Consider the following 19,562-nt stretch of genomic DNA (forward strand, 5'->3'; position numbering starts at 1 on the left):
GTGGAGTAGGAGAGGATGAGACGGAGAAAGAAGGGAAGGTGGGTGGGGTGAGGGAGGAGAGGAAGGGTAGGTAGGGGAGAGAGAGTGAAATGTGATGTGGTGGTCACATTATTTGTCTATTTTCTTTCATTCAGGGCATGATATGATGGAGGTAATATTAAGTATATAATGCTGCATTACACCTTGTATAGCAGTGTCAGATAACAAGCTTTAGAGTATCAAGGTCTAGCTCGTGACAGAAATATGCTGATGAGACAGGTCACAGGTTGCTGCACAGCCAGAAGTTACTAGCACAACACACTATTCCCTCGTCCAAGAATTTGTAACTACAGTCTATCCTTGTCTAACACATTTTTCCCAATCACGAAAATGGTCTAACACGGTACAATTTCCCTGAATCAAAATCGCTTCTAACACGGACATTGATAAAGCTAACGTGGTTTTTTTTAACCGGACGGGAGGTGATGAGATGCATCATAGGAGCGTTGCCTTGCCAGCAGGCATCATCTACTTCCCAGCCAATCATGCTTCAGCTGCTGAACTCCAGGAAGAAGATATCCAATGCCGTGAGAAATGTTATAAGTGCCACTGACTTTGAAGGATTTTAACCAGTGTTCTCCCCTCTTGCTCCTCTCTGGCATAGTGTTTCTCCTTTTAACCTCCCATAAGGTAAATAAAATGTGGCTTTTAACTGTAATAATAATCATTTACAATATTTTGAACCATATTAACTCTTTCTAGGAACTTAAAAAAAATTTTGCACCACAAGGGGGGAAAAGTGGCCTTTGGGCAGGAGTGCTGAAGGAAATAGGGGGTTTCAAGGGTCCCTTACCGCGAAATTTCTCTAACACGGTAGGGGTGCAGGAGCAATTAACCATGTTATAAGGACAGACTTTAGCTGTTTCTTGTCGGAGAAAAATATAATTCCGAGGTGATGAGAGGGTGTTGGGGTTGTTGGACGGCCATTCAAATCCATACCGGCATGAAGTCCAAGCAACAGATTATGAGAGATTTCATTATTATATCCACCCATGTGCACAGACATCAGATTTATTTACCTTTTGTGCGCAATTATTCTATTATGTGACCACCAACTCGCATTTCATTCTCCATCCTCAACATACCCTCCCTCCCCTTCCTCACTCCACCCCAGCACCATCACTTGTCCCCCACCCACCTTCCCTTCTCTCTCGGGCTCCTCCCTCTCAGCCCCTCTTATTCCAGAACGACTTGGCACACATAATGGAGCCAGCACAAGGTACCGGACGATAGGTGATTATTAATGACCACGACTGTACATAGCATACTACATCAGAATAATCTCTCTCTCTCCCTCTCTCTTACACACACACCACAAATTATATACTACGGTCACACACTTATGTAAACACTCACTCTGGTTGGTGAGTGCATGAGTGCGTTTGACAGGGGTAGTAATAGGGGTCTTGGATGGAGCCATGGTGATGCTGTAGTATGCTATCTATCTATCTATTGCCAGATGCCTCAATCCCGTTCGGGGTGGCCACAAACAAATCGCCTCCATGTCGCCCTGTCCCCCACCATTTCACTGCCCCACTCCCAACTCACACCCCCCTCTCTCATATACCTCTCCACCCCATCCCTCAATCTCATCCTCAGCCTACCCCTCCCTCTTCCCCCCCTCCACCTCACTCACATACACTCTCATCGTCACTCTTTTACCCTCCATCCTCTCCACATGGCAAAACCACCTCAGTGTATTCCTCCTAACGCTTCCTATCACATTCACATCCACACAACAACACTCCTTTATATCCTCATTCGTCAGCCTGTCTCTCCATGTGACTCCACAGGCTCCTCTTACATAACTCATTTCTACTGCTCTCACTCTTGACTTGTGTCCTTCCAGCAATGTCCAAGCTTCACTTCCATACGTTAGAGTTGGTATCACAATACTGTCATGCAGTATCTTTTTCACTTCCATGTTCACTTCCTTCCTTCTTATCACTGCTTTCAAGGAACCAGCAACCTGTCTTCCCTGCTGTACCCTTTCAAGCACTTCACCCTCCATACCTCCATCCTTACTCATCACACTACCCAAGTACTTAAACGTACTCACATTTTCCAATTCATCACCATCCAACCTCGCTGTACATTCACTAACTTCACTTCTCTCAAAGACCATCACTTTACTCTTCCCTACATTCACCTTTAAATTCCGTTTCTTACACACTCTCCCAAACTCATCCACCAAGCCTTGCAGCTCTCCTTCGTCTTCACTCAACAACACAGTATCATGTGCAAACAACAGTACAGGGAGTTTCCAAACACTACCCTTTCTCACCAGGGCCACTCCAACATCCACTACCCTACCTTGTACCTCTTTTATTACTCCATCCATGTACAGATTGAACAACCATGGAGACATGACACATCCCTGTTTCAACCCAACCTACAAAGAGAAAAATTCACTCAGTTCACCATCCACACGCACTGCAGCCTTAGCACCATCATACATACTCTTCACAGCATTCAACAACTTCCCATCTACTCCATATATTCTTAATACTTTCCACAATCCTTGTCTATCCACAGTGTCATATGCTTTCTCCAAATCCATGAAAGCCGCATACAACTTCTTTCCCTTCTCTAGAAACTTTTCCACTAAAGATCTAGAATGAATATCTGATCTACACAACCTCTTCCCTTCCTAAAGCCTCCCAGTTCTTCTCCAACTAATTCCTCTGTTCTTTCTCTAACTCAGTCAATAAGTATCCTACCATACACTTTTCCTATTATACTAAGAAGACAGATGCCCCTATGATTACCACACACTTCTTTTTCCCTTTTTCCTTTGTCCCATCCATCCATCCATTGCCAGACACCATGTATCCCAAACAGGGGTGGCCAAGGGCTTAGAGTTAATTGTTTTACAAGGAGGGGCACTAATCCTCCACCAACCCCACTTGACACGTAGGGATGCCAACAGCATCTGGTGTTCCCAGGCGGTCACCCATTCAAGTACTAACCAGACCCAACATTGTCTGCCGTTCACTGGGTGGTAAATGTATTGTGTGTGTGTTTTCTTAAATAATTTTCACAGTTTATGCATTCATTACTTAGTGTTTAGGATTATATTGCTTATTTCAATGTGTGTTTTGATGTTTAACCCACCCCATCCTGATGTTTTCTGGGCAGTGGTACGCCCCAGTCCCGACATTTTTGGACCTTTTTTTTTTGGCTCAAACATCCGCTTTTGGTGAGAATCTATCTATCTATATACCTAGGCTGCTTCCCCCAAGGAAAGGGAGGTAGCCAAGACAAGACGACACACTCCCCATTTATTCATCCATTCAAACACATTCATTCGCATCTTAGCCCCAAGGGGAGAACAGACAGATCCTCACCGCACCACACCGCACAAGGGTCGACTGTGCAATGCAATCAGTGACATCCGCAGCAGGGCCCAACAGCAGAACTGGTTTACCCCTGTCACATCATAACAGACCCATCCCCTTACCCGCACCTGACCTGACTAGCTGATCAGACCAAATGCGGGAGAATATCCCCTCAGGGCTGCGTCATCACTTATTCATTCACAATTTCTCTCCATTTATTTCTGTCACAAACAGCCACTCTTCCTTGCTCAACAGACATCCCTCTCGCATCCAGAGCTCTCTTCACACTATCCATCCATCCTATTCGTGGTCTTCCTCTCAGCCTTACACCTCTTACATCAGGTCTAGTTATCTTTTTCACCAATCGCTCATTATCCATTCTCTCCATATGCCCAAACCATCGCAACACCCTCTGCTCAACTCTACCAGCCATCTCCCGAACAAATCCAGTTCTCCTTCGCACTTCATCATTTCGCACTCGATCCATACGCGTCACTCCACACATACTCCTCAGACACCTCATCTCCATTACATTCAAACTTTTCCTCTCTGCTACACCCATATTCCATGTTTCAGCCCCATATAATGCAGTCGGTACCACAACACCCTAATACAACCTACTCTTTACATCCATTCTAAGCGAATGACATCTAAATACTTTTTTCAATCCTCCCAGCACCTTTCCTACTTCATTTATTCTAAACTTTACTCCTGCATCTATTCTTCCATCCACAGCAACATGTGACCCTAGATATTTAAAACACTCTACCTCCTCAAGCAACTTGCCATTCAAAGCTATATTCATCCCCCTACCATCTACCAACCTCGTACACTTCATCACTTTATTCTTATTCTCATTTACTTTCAAATTCCTCCTTTCACACACCCTTCCAAACTCCTCTACCAACTGTCTCAATCTCTCCTCTGAATCAGCCACCAGTGCAGTATCATCTGCAAACAGCAGCTGCTTCAGATTCCACTCTCTACCATCAACATTCACTAAACTCAGACCTCCACCTAAAACTCTTGCATTCACCTCCCTTACAACACCATCCATGTAAATATTAAACAACCAAGGTGACATCACACATCCCTGTCGCAGCCCCACTATCACAGGAAACCACTCACTCACAGCATTTCCCACTCTTACACACGCTCTACTATTTACATAAAAACTTTTCACCCCTTTTAGTAACCTACCATCAAGTCCATACAATCTTAAAACAGTCCACAAAGCCTCCCTATCAATTTGATCATATGCTTTCTCTAAATCCATGAATGCCCAAAACACATCCTTGCCTTTCGCTAAATACTTTTCACACACTTGTCTCACAGCAAACACCTGATCCACGCATCCCCTCCCTCTCCTAAAGCCACACTGCTCTTCACCAATCACTCCCTCTGTACCCTCTTTAACTCTCATAATTAACACTCTACCATAAACCTTACCTACAACACTCAACAGACTTATACCTCTAAAGCTAGTACATTCATACATATCACCCTTGCCTTTATACAATGGAACCACACAAGCACTTGCCCAGTCAACTGGCACCATACCTTTCACAAAGCACACATTCAACAATCTTACTAACCAGTCAACAATGGTCACTCCACCACCTTTCAGGCATTCCACAGCACACCCATCCATACCTGCAGCTTTCCCTGTTTTCATCTCCTTTACTGCCTTCTCCACTTCCTGCTTCATGATCAAAGAATCATTCAACTCTCCCAACACATTTATTCCTTGCACCCTTCCATCTGCCACAATCTCTGCCACCCTTTCCTCCTCTACATTTAACAATCTTTCAAAATACTCTGCCCATCTCTTCCTTACTGCATCCATCTCAATTAACATCCTTCCATCCTCTGCTTTTAATCGTTCTTCCTTCCCAGACTCTCTCTTTCGCACCCTTTTCACCTCCTTCCAAAACATTTTCTTATTCTGTTGAAAATTCTCTGTAAGCCGCCTACCCCATCTCTCATCTGCTGCCACTTTAGCATCACACACAGCCCTTCTCGCCCTATTCCTCTTTTCCTTATACCTTTCATAAGACATCTCATCCTTCCTCTGCAGCCACACTTCATATGCACGTCTCTTCTCAGCCACAGCCATACTTACTTCCTCTCACCACCATTCGCTTCCTTTTCTTACACCACCACCCACACGTCTCACACCACACACATCGAAACATCAAAAATTCATAGAGAAATCGCTCACCTGAGGTTTAAAATACTCGATCTAGGTACGAGTACCTCCTTACCTAACTGGGTTTTCTAACAGGCTGGCACCAAAGAAAACGAGTTCTGTGGGAGGGTAACTATTTTATCCACTCAAAAAACAGTATTTATTTATTTACTTGGTACGAATTTATATTTAGTACAAGAGTATATTGGTTTTCAAACAGTAATATAGGCATTATAAGCATTGTTTCCTTCGTACAAGGGAATAATTATACCTGACTTACAATCCTCCAGTACTCTACCTTCCTCCCAGGCCAATCTGCACATTTTCCACATCCATTCTACTACAATCTCTCCCCCATACTTCAGCATTTCACCACATACTCCATCAATTCCTGGGGCTTTCCCTGATTTAACTTTCTTCATTACTTCCACAACTTCTATCCTACTGATTTCTTCCTGTCTTCTCACCTCCCTCCTTCTCCCAGCCATTCCCCAGCCACTTATACTCGCATTACTTCCATCCTCTATGTTCAACAATTCCTTAAAGTATTCTCTCCACCTGCCCACTTTTTCTCCCGTCTCCACTAATAATCTACCATTTTTATCTTTCACTCCCCTGCTAACTTCACTTCCACCCTGTCTTACTCTTTTCACCTCTTTCCAGAACATTTTCTTACAGTCCCTCCATTTTACACTCAAGTTCCTTCCAAATTCCTCATCCACTCTCTTCTTACTCTCTCTTACTAATCTTTTCACCTCTCTCTTTCTTTCTACATATAACTCTCTCTTATGCCTCTCAACTTCTTCCACGCCCCTATTTCTCATCCATTCACTGTATGCTTTCTTCTTTTGTGCCACAGCCTGTCTCACCTCTTCAGTCCACCACGCTGTTCCTTGCACATCCCTCCGTCTTCTCTTCCTCCCACACACCACATCACATGCTGCACATACTTCTTCTGTAAATATCCTGCACACACCTTCCATGTCCCCCATCTGCTCCAATTCATAATTGCCCAATCGTTCCTCCACTTCTCTCTTATACTCTGCTTTTTTCTCATCCTCTTGTAACCTTTCCACTCTCTTTACAAATACTCCTTCTTCCCGTCCTTCCTTTCTTCTATTTCTCCATCCTAATTGGACCTTGATTCTGGCCACCACCAAGTAGTGGTCAGAAAGTCCATTCCCCCAACCTCTATAAGTTCTTGCATCCATTACACATTTTTGCATCATCCACACACACATAATCAATCATTGCCTTCCTTTCATTCAGTTCACCACCTACCCTTCTCATCACTCACCATGTATACATGTGAATCATTTTGTGCCTGAAGAGGGTATTGGCTATCACCAACCCCCTCCCAGCACAAATGTCCACTAACGCACTGCCATTCTCATCTATCTCAGCAGGCACACCCTACTCACCAACTATTCCATCCACCTTCACATTCCCTACTTTACCATTCATATCACCGATCAAAAACACTCTCTCATTCCTTCCAAACTTTTCCATGCACACTTCCACATTTGTCCAGAACTCTTCTCTCACTCTGCTTGTACGATCTTGCGTTGGCGCATACACACACACAATCGCCCACATTTGTATTCCAACTTTCAATCTTACCCACACAATCCTTGACCCAACTGATCCATACTCTTTTATGCTCTTCTTCCATCTTTTACTCACAACTATACATACTCCTTCTTTAGCCCTCCCATTCTCACCTACTCCTGCATATATACCCCATCCATACTCCCATTCTCTCACACTCTCACCTCTCCATTTGGCTTCAGTTGTTCCGCAAACATCACCTTTCGCTCCCTCAAGCACCTGGACAATTTCTCTCTCTTTCACCTCATCATTCGCTCCTCTTACATTCCACATTCCAATTACCATGTCCTTTGTCCGGTCCCTGGTCGTCATCTTTTGGCCAGTCCTTGTCCGAGGCTTATTGTTTGTCTTTTTAGTTTATTGTTTTCCGGGGAGGGGCACTAACCCTCTGCCAACCCTTTTAGTTGCCTTTTACGACAAGCAGGGATACTGGGGGAGTATTCTTGAAAAAAAAAACCTACCCCCAGGGGGTAGTAGTATTCCACGTGGTCAAATGGAAATGCAGATGGAAGAAGAAGCAACCGATCAGCAAGGCAGATCGTGGGAGACTGAGGCAGCTCAGACAGTCTGTCTGGCGGCGCGCAGTTTGAATTGTCGAAATGGCAGGGATAACCATGCTGAACAACAAACAAGGGTATAAATTTATAAATGTCAAAACAATAAATTGGCGAATAACAATCGGTCGAAAAATGAGGGTTTCCTGCACTTTTCAGTTGGAAAGTAGTGTTCATATAACAAGTGAAGTCACCTTCCCATTGCCAGTAAGAAGGTATTGCATCCATATTTCAATGTGTTCGTGTGCTCATGCATGCAAGCTTGTTCCTGTTGTCATATTGGCTAAATGAAGAAATGTGCAATTCTTCTGCTGATATTACCATACAGTACTCATGAAAAGTTCCGTCTCATCTCAGAATCCGCATATTAGGCTATCCATTTGAGGGCTTTAGACCCTCATGCCAAAGCAAGTTGGCTCCCACACCTGACTCAGATATGTGTTCAGTTTGGCACTTTTGGGCTCTTTTCAGCAGTTTTTATGAATTCTCAGAAAAGTCTGAAGTGAGAATCTATACACAGGACAACAGCATTTCCAGTTTTCAAGTATAATAATATAAGTATACTGCATTCCAAAAGACAACACAGTCCACAGTGATGGCAGCAACAAGCGCATTTGCTTACCGGGTGACCTAAGCTGCGTAATGAAATGGGTGTGCTGCATTAAGGGATGGGTGGGATGGATTAGCTTTGGTGCATGTTGAAGCTGGGGCAGGGACGCATACACCATGAAAATGTGTGTTGTAGGATCTGCAATTCAAGTAATTTCATGGACTGTTTCAAACTATTCTCTGAAAATGAACCAGCCAGGAGAAACAGAACTAGACATGGAGTCAAAGAAATGAATGGGATCGGTCAGAACTGTTGTTGGAGAGAAGAGGGCTACGTGGAAACAGGTGGGGGTAAAAATGACCTGAGTGCAGTAATGATGTATTTCAAAGTGTTCTTCAACAAAATCACCTCACATTGCTCTCATGCTTGGTCTTATTATGCAGGAAAGAAGTTTCTGATTCTAAAGCCAGCAGCTATTTTCAAATCATTTCATACTGACAACAAAACCCAAGCTGGCCAATATATCAGTTTGGTATCTTATGAAATAAAGCAACTGTTCTTATAACTGACATAATTTATAACACATGCACGCACCGTTGTCTGACTGTGTTCTTTTACTGTGTGTGTGTATGTGTGTGCATGCGTGTGTTCTTACCTAATTGTTCTTACCTAATTGTATCTTTACAGGAATGAGTCTCGCTCGTACTGTCCTGTCTCTTAAACCATATTTATCGTACATATCCTTAAATTTGTGAATTGTTTTGGCATACACTATTTCATTCGGTAGTGCATTCCATTGATCAATTGCTCTGTTTGGGAAACTGAATTTCCTTACATCTTTATCACCTCTCTTCTAATGCAGTTTTTTGCAGTGTCCTCTTGCTGATGCTTCTCCATATGTTAAGTAATCATTTATGTCTATTTTCTCCTTTCCTGATATGCATTTATATAGCATTATCATGTCACCTCTTTTCCTTCTCTCCTGTAGTGTTGGTAGATTCAGTTTATTTAGTCTTTCTTCGTAGCTTAGGTCCCTTAAGCTTGGTATCCATCTTGTAGCGGCCCTTTGAACTTTTTCAATCTTGTCTTTGTGCTTTTTGAGATGAGGACTCCAGACTACTGATGCATATTCCAGGGTTGGTCTAATGAATGATGTTATTATCCTTCTTGGCATGTCTTCATTTATGTATGTGAATGCTATTCTCATATTTGCAAGCAGTGTATACATGTTCCGTACCTTCTCGCTGATGTGGTCAGCCGGAGATAGTCTGTTATTGATAATCACACCTAGGTCTTTCTCTCTTTCTGATGTATATAGGGTTTTATTTCCTAACTTGTAATCCCAATCAGGTCTTTTTCCACTTTTATCAAACTTGATTACATGACACTTGTCCACATTGAATTATATTTGCCATGTACTACTCCATTCATGAAGTTTATTTAATTCTTCTTGTAGCTCTTTACAAGAGTCTGTGTTAGTAATTCTCCTTTGTATTTTTGCATCATCTGCAAACATTCAGATAGCTCTCATTTCCAGTGTTACTGTTTATATCATTTATATACACTAAAAACATGATTGGTGCCAGCACTGAACCCTGTGGTACTCCACTAGTCACTTCTTTCCATGATGAGTAGTTTCCTCTTATTACTGTCCTCATTTCGCTTTTTATGAGAAAGTCTTGCATCCAACAAAACAGTTTGCCTCGAATTCCTCCTTGATGGTACAGTTTCCATAAAAGTCTTTGGTGTGGTACTGTGTCAAAACCTTTCTTGAAATCTAAATAGATACTGTCCACTCATCCTTCCCTTTCCTGTATTGAGTTTGTTACTCTGTCATAGTAGCTCAATAGATTAGTAACACGTGATTTTCCTTTTCTGAAACCAAACTGTCTTTCTGTTATCATACTGTGTTCTTCTAGATGATTTACCCAAGCTTTTCTTATAAGTTTTTCTAATACCTTGCTTACAACACTGGTCAGTGATACTGGTCGGTAGTTGAGTGGATTTTGTCTATTTCCTTTCTTGAATATGGGGACAATATTTGCTTTTTTCCAAATATCTGGTAGTTAACCTTGACTCAAGGATTTCTTGTGTGTGTGTGTGTGTGTGTGTGTGTGTGTGTGTGTGTGTTCTTACCTAATTGTATCTTTACAGGAATGAGTCAAGCTCGTACTGTCCCGTGTCTTAAACCATATTTATCGTACATATCCTTAAATTTGTGAATTGTTTTGGCACACACTATTTCATTCGGTAGTGCATTCCATTGATCAATCGCTCTGTTTGGGAAACTGAATTTCCTTATGTCTTTATCACCTCTCTTCTTATGCAGTTTTTTGCAGTGTCCTCTTGCTGATGCTTCTCCATATGTTAAGTAATCATTTATGTCTATTTTCTCCTTTCCTGATATGCATTTATATAGCATTATCATGTCACCTCTTTTCCTTCTCTCCTGTAGTGTTGGTAGATTCAGTTTATTTAGTCTTTCTTCGTAGCTTAGGTCCCTTAAGCTTGGTATCCATCTTGTAGCGGCCCTTTGAACTTTTTCAATCTTGTCTATGTGCTTTTTGAGATGAGGACTCCAGACTACTGATGCATATTCCAGGGTTGATCTAATGAATGATGTTATTATCCTTCTTAGCATGTCTTCATTTATATATGTGAATGCTATTCTCATATTTGCAAGCAGTGTATACATGTTCCGTACCTTCTCGCTGATGTGGTCAGCCGGAGATAGTCTGTTATTGATAATCACACCTAGGTCTTTCTCTCTTTCTGATGTATATAGGGTTTTATTTCCTAACTTATAATCCCAATCAGGTCTTTTTCCACTTTTACCAAACTTGATTACATGACACTTGTCCACATTGAATTCCATTTGCCATGTACTACTCCATTCATGAAGTTTATTTAATTCTTCTTGTAGCTCTTTACAAGAGTCTGTGTTAGTAATTCTCCTTTGTATTTTTGCATCATCTGCAAACATATTCAGATAGCTCTCATTTCCAGTGTTACTGTTTATATCATTTATATACACTAAAAACATGATTGGTGCCAGCACTGAACCCTGTGGCACTCCACTAGTCACTTCTTTCCATGATGAGTAGTTTCCTCTTAGTACTGTCCTCATTTCGCTTTTTATGAGAAAGTCTTGCATCCAACAAAACAGTTTGCCTCGAATTCCTCCTTGATGGTACAGTTTCCATAAAAGTCTTTGGTGTGGTACTGTGTCAAAAGCTTTCTTGAAATTTAAATAGATACTGTCCACCCATCCTTCCCTTTCCTGTATTGTGTTTGTTACTCTGTCATAGTAGCTTAACAGATTAGTAACACATGATTTTCCTTTTCTGAAACCAAACTGTCTTTCTGTTATCATACTGTGTTCTTCTAGATGATTTACCCAAGCTTTTCTTATAAGTTTTTCTAATACCTTGCTTACAACACTGGTCAGTGATACTGGTCGGTAGTTGAGTGGATCTTGTCTATTTCCTTTCTTGAATAAGGGGACAATATTTGCTTTTTTCCAAATATCTGGTAGTTTACCTTGACTCAAGGATTTCTTGAAAATTAAAAATAATGGTTTACTTAACTCCTTTGCACATTCTCGTAATACCCAACATGAAATTTCATCAGGACCACTTGCTTTTCCTGTGTCTAATCTACTTAACTCCTCCTGTATTACTTTTTCTGCTATTTGTATATCTGGTAGTATGTGTGGACATGCGTGTTCCACATAATCCCTCTCAAAATTTTTTTCTTCTGTAAAAACTAATTGGAAATTCTTATTTAGTGCTTCACAAATATCTTTCTCTTGTGTATAAGTGATTCCCTCGTCCGTAATGGATTGTATTATATCTTTTACTTTAGTTTTGCTTCTGATATAGCTGTAAAACAGCTTTGGTTGATCACTACTTTTATTTATTATATCCTCCTCAAACTGTGTGTGTGTGTGTGTGTGTGTGTGTGTGTTTACCTAATTGTATTTACCTAATTGTGATATACAGGAAATGAGGTACGTTCAAGGGGTCCCAAGTCTGTTTCTCAGTATGTCAAATTTAGCTTTAAACTAGTTTACGTTTTTAGCCTGGACGATCTCTTTGTCCGGGCTATTCCACAGGTCTATACATCTATAAGGAAAACTATATTTCTTGATATCCTTCAAGCAGTTGGCTTCTTCAATTTCATTCCATGTCCTCTTGTTACTCTATTATCCCATACAAACAGATCTTCTCTGTCAATTTTATCTACTCCCATCATCGTCCTGAACACTGCAATCATGTTGCCCCTCTTTCTCCTTTCCTCTAAGGAAGGCAAACCAGTCTCTCTCTGTATGACAGATCTGCCAGACTGGGGACCATTTTGGTTGCTGTTCTTTGTATTCTCTCAATCTTGTTTATATCTTTCTTTTGTGTGGGGACCACATTAATGTTGCATATTCTAATCTGGGGCAGATCATGACTACTATCAATTTTTTCATCATCTCCTCATCCATATAGTGAAATGCTACTCTTACATTAGTTAACAGTTCATACATCTAACTATCTTGTTGAGATGTTTTTCAGGTGACAAACTATCCTGGACTAGCACTCCCAAATCTTTCTCTTCTTTCGCTTATGTGATTGGTTCATTACCCATCAAATAATTCAATGATGGCCTCTTGGTACTTTTACCCATTTCCAATATTTTACACTTCATTGCATTGAATTTCATTTCCCACATCCAGCTCTAATCGTGTATCCTTTCCAGATCCTCCCACAGCATTTTACAACCTCCTCAACCTCTACCTTCCTCAAGATCTTTACATCATCAGCAAACAGACTTGCATAACTGTTCACTCCATCTAACATATCATTTACATAAATCAGGAACATTACTGGCGCCAACACCGAGCCCTGTGGGACTACACTTGTTACTTCCCTCCAGCCAGACATCCTATCCTTTATTACTGACCTCATTTGTCCGTCTCTCAAAAAGTCTCTCATCCATTCCAGGAGGTTCCCCTTCAGTCCTCCTATACGCTCTAGTTTCCACATTAGTCTCTTATGGGGTACCTTGTTGAAGGCCTTCTCCAAATCTAAATACACACAAACCACCCAACCATCTCCCTCCTGCAGCATGTCAATTGCTCTTGAGTAAAAGCTCAGCAAGTTGGAAACAAATGCCCCTTCACATCTTAATCCAAACTGACTTTCAACCAAAATATTCATCTCTTCCAGATATTTTATCCATTTATTTTTCAGGATTCTCTTGCACAATTTTGCGACCATGCTCATTAGAGACACTGGTCTATAATTCAGGGGTTCTTCCCTGTTTCCTCCCTTATGAACTGGTACCACATTTGCCCTCTTCATTCTTAAGGCACTTTCCCCTCTTCCAGAGAACACACATTTAAACTGTGAATCTTATTTTTTACTTTGGTTTTGCTTCTGATGTAGCTGTAAAATAGCTTTGGTTGATCAATACTTTTATTTATGACATCCTCCTCAAACTGTTTTTGGGCTTCCCTCCTTATTCTTGTATAATCGCGTCTTGCCTATTTGTAATTATTATATGCCCTTTCACTATTGTGTCTTCTGTATCTATTCCACAACAAATCTCTTTTTTCTTTTGATTTTTTACATTCTGTATTGAACCATTTCTTTATTATCTTTTCTACTTCTTTGTGCTGTGGGATGTACTTCTGAGCTCCTATTTCATAAAGTTCACAGAATTTTTCATATATAGCATTTAAATCTTGTCCTCTAAGCTCCCTTTCCCAAGCAATTTCTAAGATGTATTTCTTTAGGTCATGATACTTTCCCTTTTTATAGTTTAGGCTCTATTTGTAACTTTCATTGCTGTTAACTATGTCATATGCAATCCTGAAGTTGCAATTTAGTACTGCATGGTCGCTTTTGCCGAATGGAGGGTGATATATTAAATTTTCAATATCGTTTTCTTGCCTAGTAAATATGAGATCTAACATTGAGGGCACATTGAGTCCTCTGTTTCTGGTGCTTTCCCTTACATGTTGCGTTAGGAAAAACTATCTGCATGAGATCCAAGAGCTTTTGGTCCCAACAGCTTTCTTGGTTTATTATATCTAGTGTATTCCAATTTATATTTGTATTAAAATCTCCAGTTAGTATAATTCTTTCCGATTTCTCTTCCATTTTATGTAGTAATGCTCTTAAACTCTGAATTGTACTCTCCGCCAGGTCCTCATATTCGTCTCTTTCCCATGTGTTTGATCTAGGTGGCATGTACAAATTGGCTACAATTACTTTCCCTTCAAATGTATTGATCTCTACTGCAATCAGTTCTACTTGCGAGGGTATATAATATTATAGGTCTGTTTCTTTGACTTTTCGATTTTTCTTAGTTAATATTACAATTCCTCCTCCTTTTTTTAAGTTCCTATCTCTTCTCCATATATTATATTCCTCTAAGTTCAGGATGTCATTTGATATCCTTGGTGTTAATTTTGTTTCAGTTAGGCATATTATATGTGGTTCATTTTCTCTGACAATCATTCATCTCAAATAATTTAGATACCATTCCATCCACATTTGAGTACATCAACTTACTCATCTTGTTCATATACTTGTCATGATTTGGTTCTACTACCTTCCTCCTTTTTATTCCCTCCTGTTTATGTACCACTTTCATACCTCCAACCCAATTACTTTGTAAAAAAATGTATTCTTCTCCTTCTCTGATCTTCCCTCATTTTTTGTTTTTGCTTCCTCCCTCTTCTCTTTCAGTAATTCCAGTTCCTCTTGTGTTAGGCATCTTTTTATCCATACATTTTTGAACTCCTCTTTTTCCATAAGATTCTTTGCATTTTTTAGTATCTCCTCCACGGTGTTTACACTCTGGAAGGTTACCTTTAGAGGTCCTGACTTGCTTTTCTCGTATTTCCCTAACCTTTTGTGTTCCTCTATGTCTTTATTACAGATTTCCTCTGATACTTCTTTCAATATCCCCATTACATTTGCCATCTCCTTTTTGTCTCTTGAGTTCTTGTTTTTTACTTCTTCCTCTTCTATACCAGTGATTACCATAAATTTGTTGATATCTACTGAATCTCTGACTAACTCAGGATTGTTTTGGATTATTCTTTTCACTTCCTTTTTAATGCTTTTTTTCTTCCACCCTTGTTTCCAAGTCTTTCTTTACTTTCACCATTTCAGCATAAGTGGTTTCCACATCATTTTTGTAGCTTTGCACAGCTTCATTCACCTGTGTTATCTTCTCCTCAATATCACTGCTCTGGTCTATCAGACTGCTTACTTGCCTAATTGTCTCTGTATCATTTTTGAACTTTTCCATAATACTCTTGTGGTTGACTACTGTACTTGCCATTTCACTAATTTTCCTCCTAAGTGTACCCACTTCAACTGTTAGCTCATCTATGGTTGTGTCTTTTTTGTTGACTTCCTTTCCTAATTTTTCTATTTCTTCCTTTTGCAAGTGCATCTGTTTCTTAATTTCATCAATCTCATTCTGGAAAGCCATCTTTAGTCTGTGTACTCGCTCCACCAGTTTATTGTGAGTCTCCATTTCAACCAATTCTTGGTAATCATCATCCTGCTTTCTACCTTTATCCCTTTTCTTTTCCAAATTTGCTTTACTAAAGTATGTGGTCATTTTGCAGTACTAAAAGCGCATATAGTACTTACATTCCCTGGGGCAGTTGTAGACTAAACAACAATCAGCTGAATGTGCGCATTCTTGCGCTGCTTTGTTCTCTTTTCTGTTTGACCAAGTCTTACTTAAAACTTCTTCTTTTTTATATTAGAACACCATTAAGTCTAACCTTGTACAGAGCTTGACTCATATAAAGATACTAATTTAGGTAATGCCACTGGCCAAGTTGGCCAGGTATAGAGCGGTGGTGACGTGCGTCTGCTCTCCTCGGTGCCTCGGTGTGTGTGTGTGCGTATGTGCATGTGCATGCAAGTTAATGCTTGCGTGCATGTAACAGAGAGAGAGATATCAAAGATTGGGCAATACAATGCCATTATCCTCTGCATTACCCTTACTCTTTTTATTTCTTCAATATTCAGTAGCAATCCAACACTCAATCTCTCTCACAAGCAGTAACAAATGAATCTTTCAATCCAATTCACTTATCATGTCTGAAGGGTTCAGATCTAGTGAAAATTGTGACGCTGAGCTAAAGCTACGCTATTATATCTGTTCATTATCTGTTTGTGACATATGTGAAATAATTCTCTTTTCATATGTAATCATCTTAACAGAGTCAAACCCTCTATGTTGATAATACTCAATTCATTCATATTAAAGTAGATCTTGAGCTTAGGGATTATAACAGAGATAAATGTATCGCAAACAACTGTGGTGGCCACGGCTGCAGCGCTGCCATATTCACAGGCTGGCATGAGGAAGATGGACCACCACATCTGGCCACAACTGTACATTCTTACCAAAATTTGTCAAACATTTTTGGTACTATGCAAAAAGGTACGCAGTGGTGTGGCCAGAAATTTACAAGTGGAAGGCCAAATGGTGTCAAGCCCTAATCTGTAGAGTGCACTGCTATACAATGTGCTCACAGTAAATAAATCAAAATTTCAAATGTGGGGACATGAGTGAGGGGGAGGCAGTAAGGATCTGACTGGAGGGGGAGAAGGGGTTACACTACTATGTAATAACATGATTATAACACTCACAGTTAGCTTTAGAAATCATTGCATGATGACAAGCCCTACCCTGTTTATTCCCACATCCACTGTACCTAGACGTTTGAAAATTTTTTTGGTGACAGGGTACATAGAAGCCAATGTACTGTACAATATTACATTGAAAGAAAGCAACAGCAAAACATAACATGCAACCTGTGGAATGATTGTCTTCCATGGATGGGTGGGAGTCTCAGCCAATCCCTTTTCAAGAACAACACGCAGCTCAGCAGCATGTTTCACCATCAGTCGCAGCAGTCTCAGTGTTGCCACAGTGCACTGATCCACTTGACTTACTGATGACTGAAATGAATACACAATTTATTGCATTAATCACATCACAATGTAAGAAACAAGATTACTGTTGTGTATACTGGCAGTTAATTTATTGTAGTGTAGTACAAATTTTCAAATCTGAAATGTTTGGGTTCAAAGTCATTACAGACTCTGGAAGATTTTGGAATATATTGTTATAGTCATTAGTCTCACTGCTCAGCTCCAGTCTGTCTGACAAAGCAGACCTGTTAACAGCATATAAGCAACTGTCCTTACAGGGTTGTTCCACTGACAGTATGCCATGACATCACCAAACAATCACAAGCCACACTGGACATGGTAGCCTGTACTGTATTATGGACTATGGTATGAAATTTTCAGTGCTTGTTTACAGTAATAAGAGAGGCCACGGCAATGTTTTAATTCATACATTTTCATCTGAGAAGTAGAGAAGAGAAAATTACAGGTAATTCTAATTATGACAAAAAAATGAGGAAGAAATTAAAATTAAAAAAAATAAAATAAATAACAGTAGGCTGTAGCACCAGCCGATCAGGGTGGTACTCCCGAGGGGATTTGGAACGCTGGTGAAAGGAAGTGTAGGAACTCCTGTTTCATTTGTCATCAGGATATCTGGAACATCCCCCTTTGCACCACTTTAAATCAAGCAAAATACCCCACTACATCACAGGGGTTGATGCCAGCAAGGGCAAGCAGCCACCAAAAATCTTTGCCTCTGCTACCTACTGACAAACCTGAGGGGAGGTGTGATGTGATGTGGACTACGCCACTGCGAGACAGTGAGATATGAAGGTTGACGAGGTTAGGGAAGTGACAGGGTATCAAGCTCGATGGATGAATTTTGTATAGAGGAGTGCAATGCAAGTTTAGCATCCATTTCTAATCATGAAAGTTGTTGTCCTAACTTTCTATGACAGGTAAATAATATGCCCACAGTTGTGCAAAAGGAGAACCTCTGAGGTAGAGTTAGGATTTCAGGGTTTGAAAAATAAGTACAGTAATCCCTCTAATATCCGAACGCCCAATATCCGAACATCCCCACTAACCGGACATAATCCTCCTGGGATCCAATATTCCCAAAATGGGCCAAAAACCGCAAAAAAATTAAAAAAAAATCTGACTTTTCCCTCCCATAATTTGAAATTCCCGCCTGGCGCCAAACAGCTGTTACACCATGGTCCCTTCACCCCTTCCTTCCTCCCCCTCCCCCCTCCCCTGTCAGGTTGCCATTTGGTATTTTTCATTACCAAGTGTGGGCCAATTTGGTAATGAAAAATTCGTTTGGTAATGCATTAGAATAATGCATTACCAAATGGATTTTTCACATGTATGAGGATACACAGGATGGAGATGGATTGTTTGCTCTCTCTGATTAATCTGCTACCCTACATAGTGTGAAAATAATCAACATGGTGTTAGTTATAAGGAGAGTGATTACATGTATTTCCACTTGTATATATAATTAGTGAAGAATATATGCTAGCTTTACGAATTTGGTAATGAAAAGTTATATTTGACAATGAAAGTTGAGGAGATTGGTAATGTGGCTGTTGCGATCTGGCAACTCTGTTACCCCACCAACATCAACAGTCACAGCTTAACTCTGATGGAGAGCAGATACTCATAACAATGCAAGCCACAGGTGCTTGTTTTTTGTGAATAAACAGTGAATAAACTGCACTACCTTGCCACTAGAACGCACGGGAATTTACAGTGTTGTGCAGTGTTAAGAAATTAGAATTTAGAGTGCAGAGGATTAACTGTGGACTGCAAACTGGCGGTTCAAACCAGTCCAAGAGCAAGGGACTTGTAAGTACCCAGAATGTTTAATATTGTATAAACTCACCTCTAAAACCTCATTTTATGGTTCTTTTGCATTTATTTCAGTCTTTTATGTCCCTTATTGGTGTGATTTGGGTCTTAAATAGGTGCAATGCATGTCCAGAGGGAGTTGTATAGGTTTTTTCAGAGTTAGGGTCCATAAGTACAAGTCCATAAGCTGGGGCCCAATATCCGGACAGGACCACTATCCGGACCTGCCTATGGCTCTATTAATCCGGATATTGGAGGGGTTACTGTATTATTTTCTTTTTTAATGCGACGAAGAAGGAACCAAAGCCTGAGCTCACAAAACAGTTCCTTTTTAAGGAAAACAAAAACAAAAGAGAGCCAAATTCAAGATTCATTCATTTTGAGATGCCTGGACACACTGTCTTTGAAAGACTGGAGATCATAGGAATTAGGAAATACAGACAGAGGGAGACAGTTCCAGAGTTGACCTGTTGCATAAATGAAGGACTGGGAGTA

The 19,562-nt window shown here is 40.4% G+C and overlaps 1 protein-coding gene across 1 annotated transcript in view; it reads right to left on the reverse strand.

Annotated features, from left to right (window-relative positions):
* nonC (serine/threonine-protein kinase Smg1) overlaps positions 1–19,562 on the reverse strand; it is a 1,312,439-nt gene that overhangs the window by 532,266 nt on the left and 760,611 nt on the right. Inside the window, exon 31 of the mRNA XM_080284159.1 lies at positions 17,115–17,261. Coding sequence (XP_080140285.1) covers positions 17,115–17,261 — 147 coding nt within the window. The remainder of the gene's footprint in view (positions 1–17,114; positions 17,262–19,562) is intronic.

This window comes from Coenobita brevimanus, chromosome 100 (genome assembly GCF_032717465.1).
Source record: "Coenobita brevimanus isolate Jiangsu-jjx chromosome 100, ASM3271746v2, whole genome shotgun sequence".
Lineage (NCBI taxonomy): Eukaryota > Metazoa > Arthropoda > Malacostraca > Decapoda > Coenobitidae > Coenobita > Coenobita brevimanus.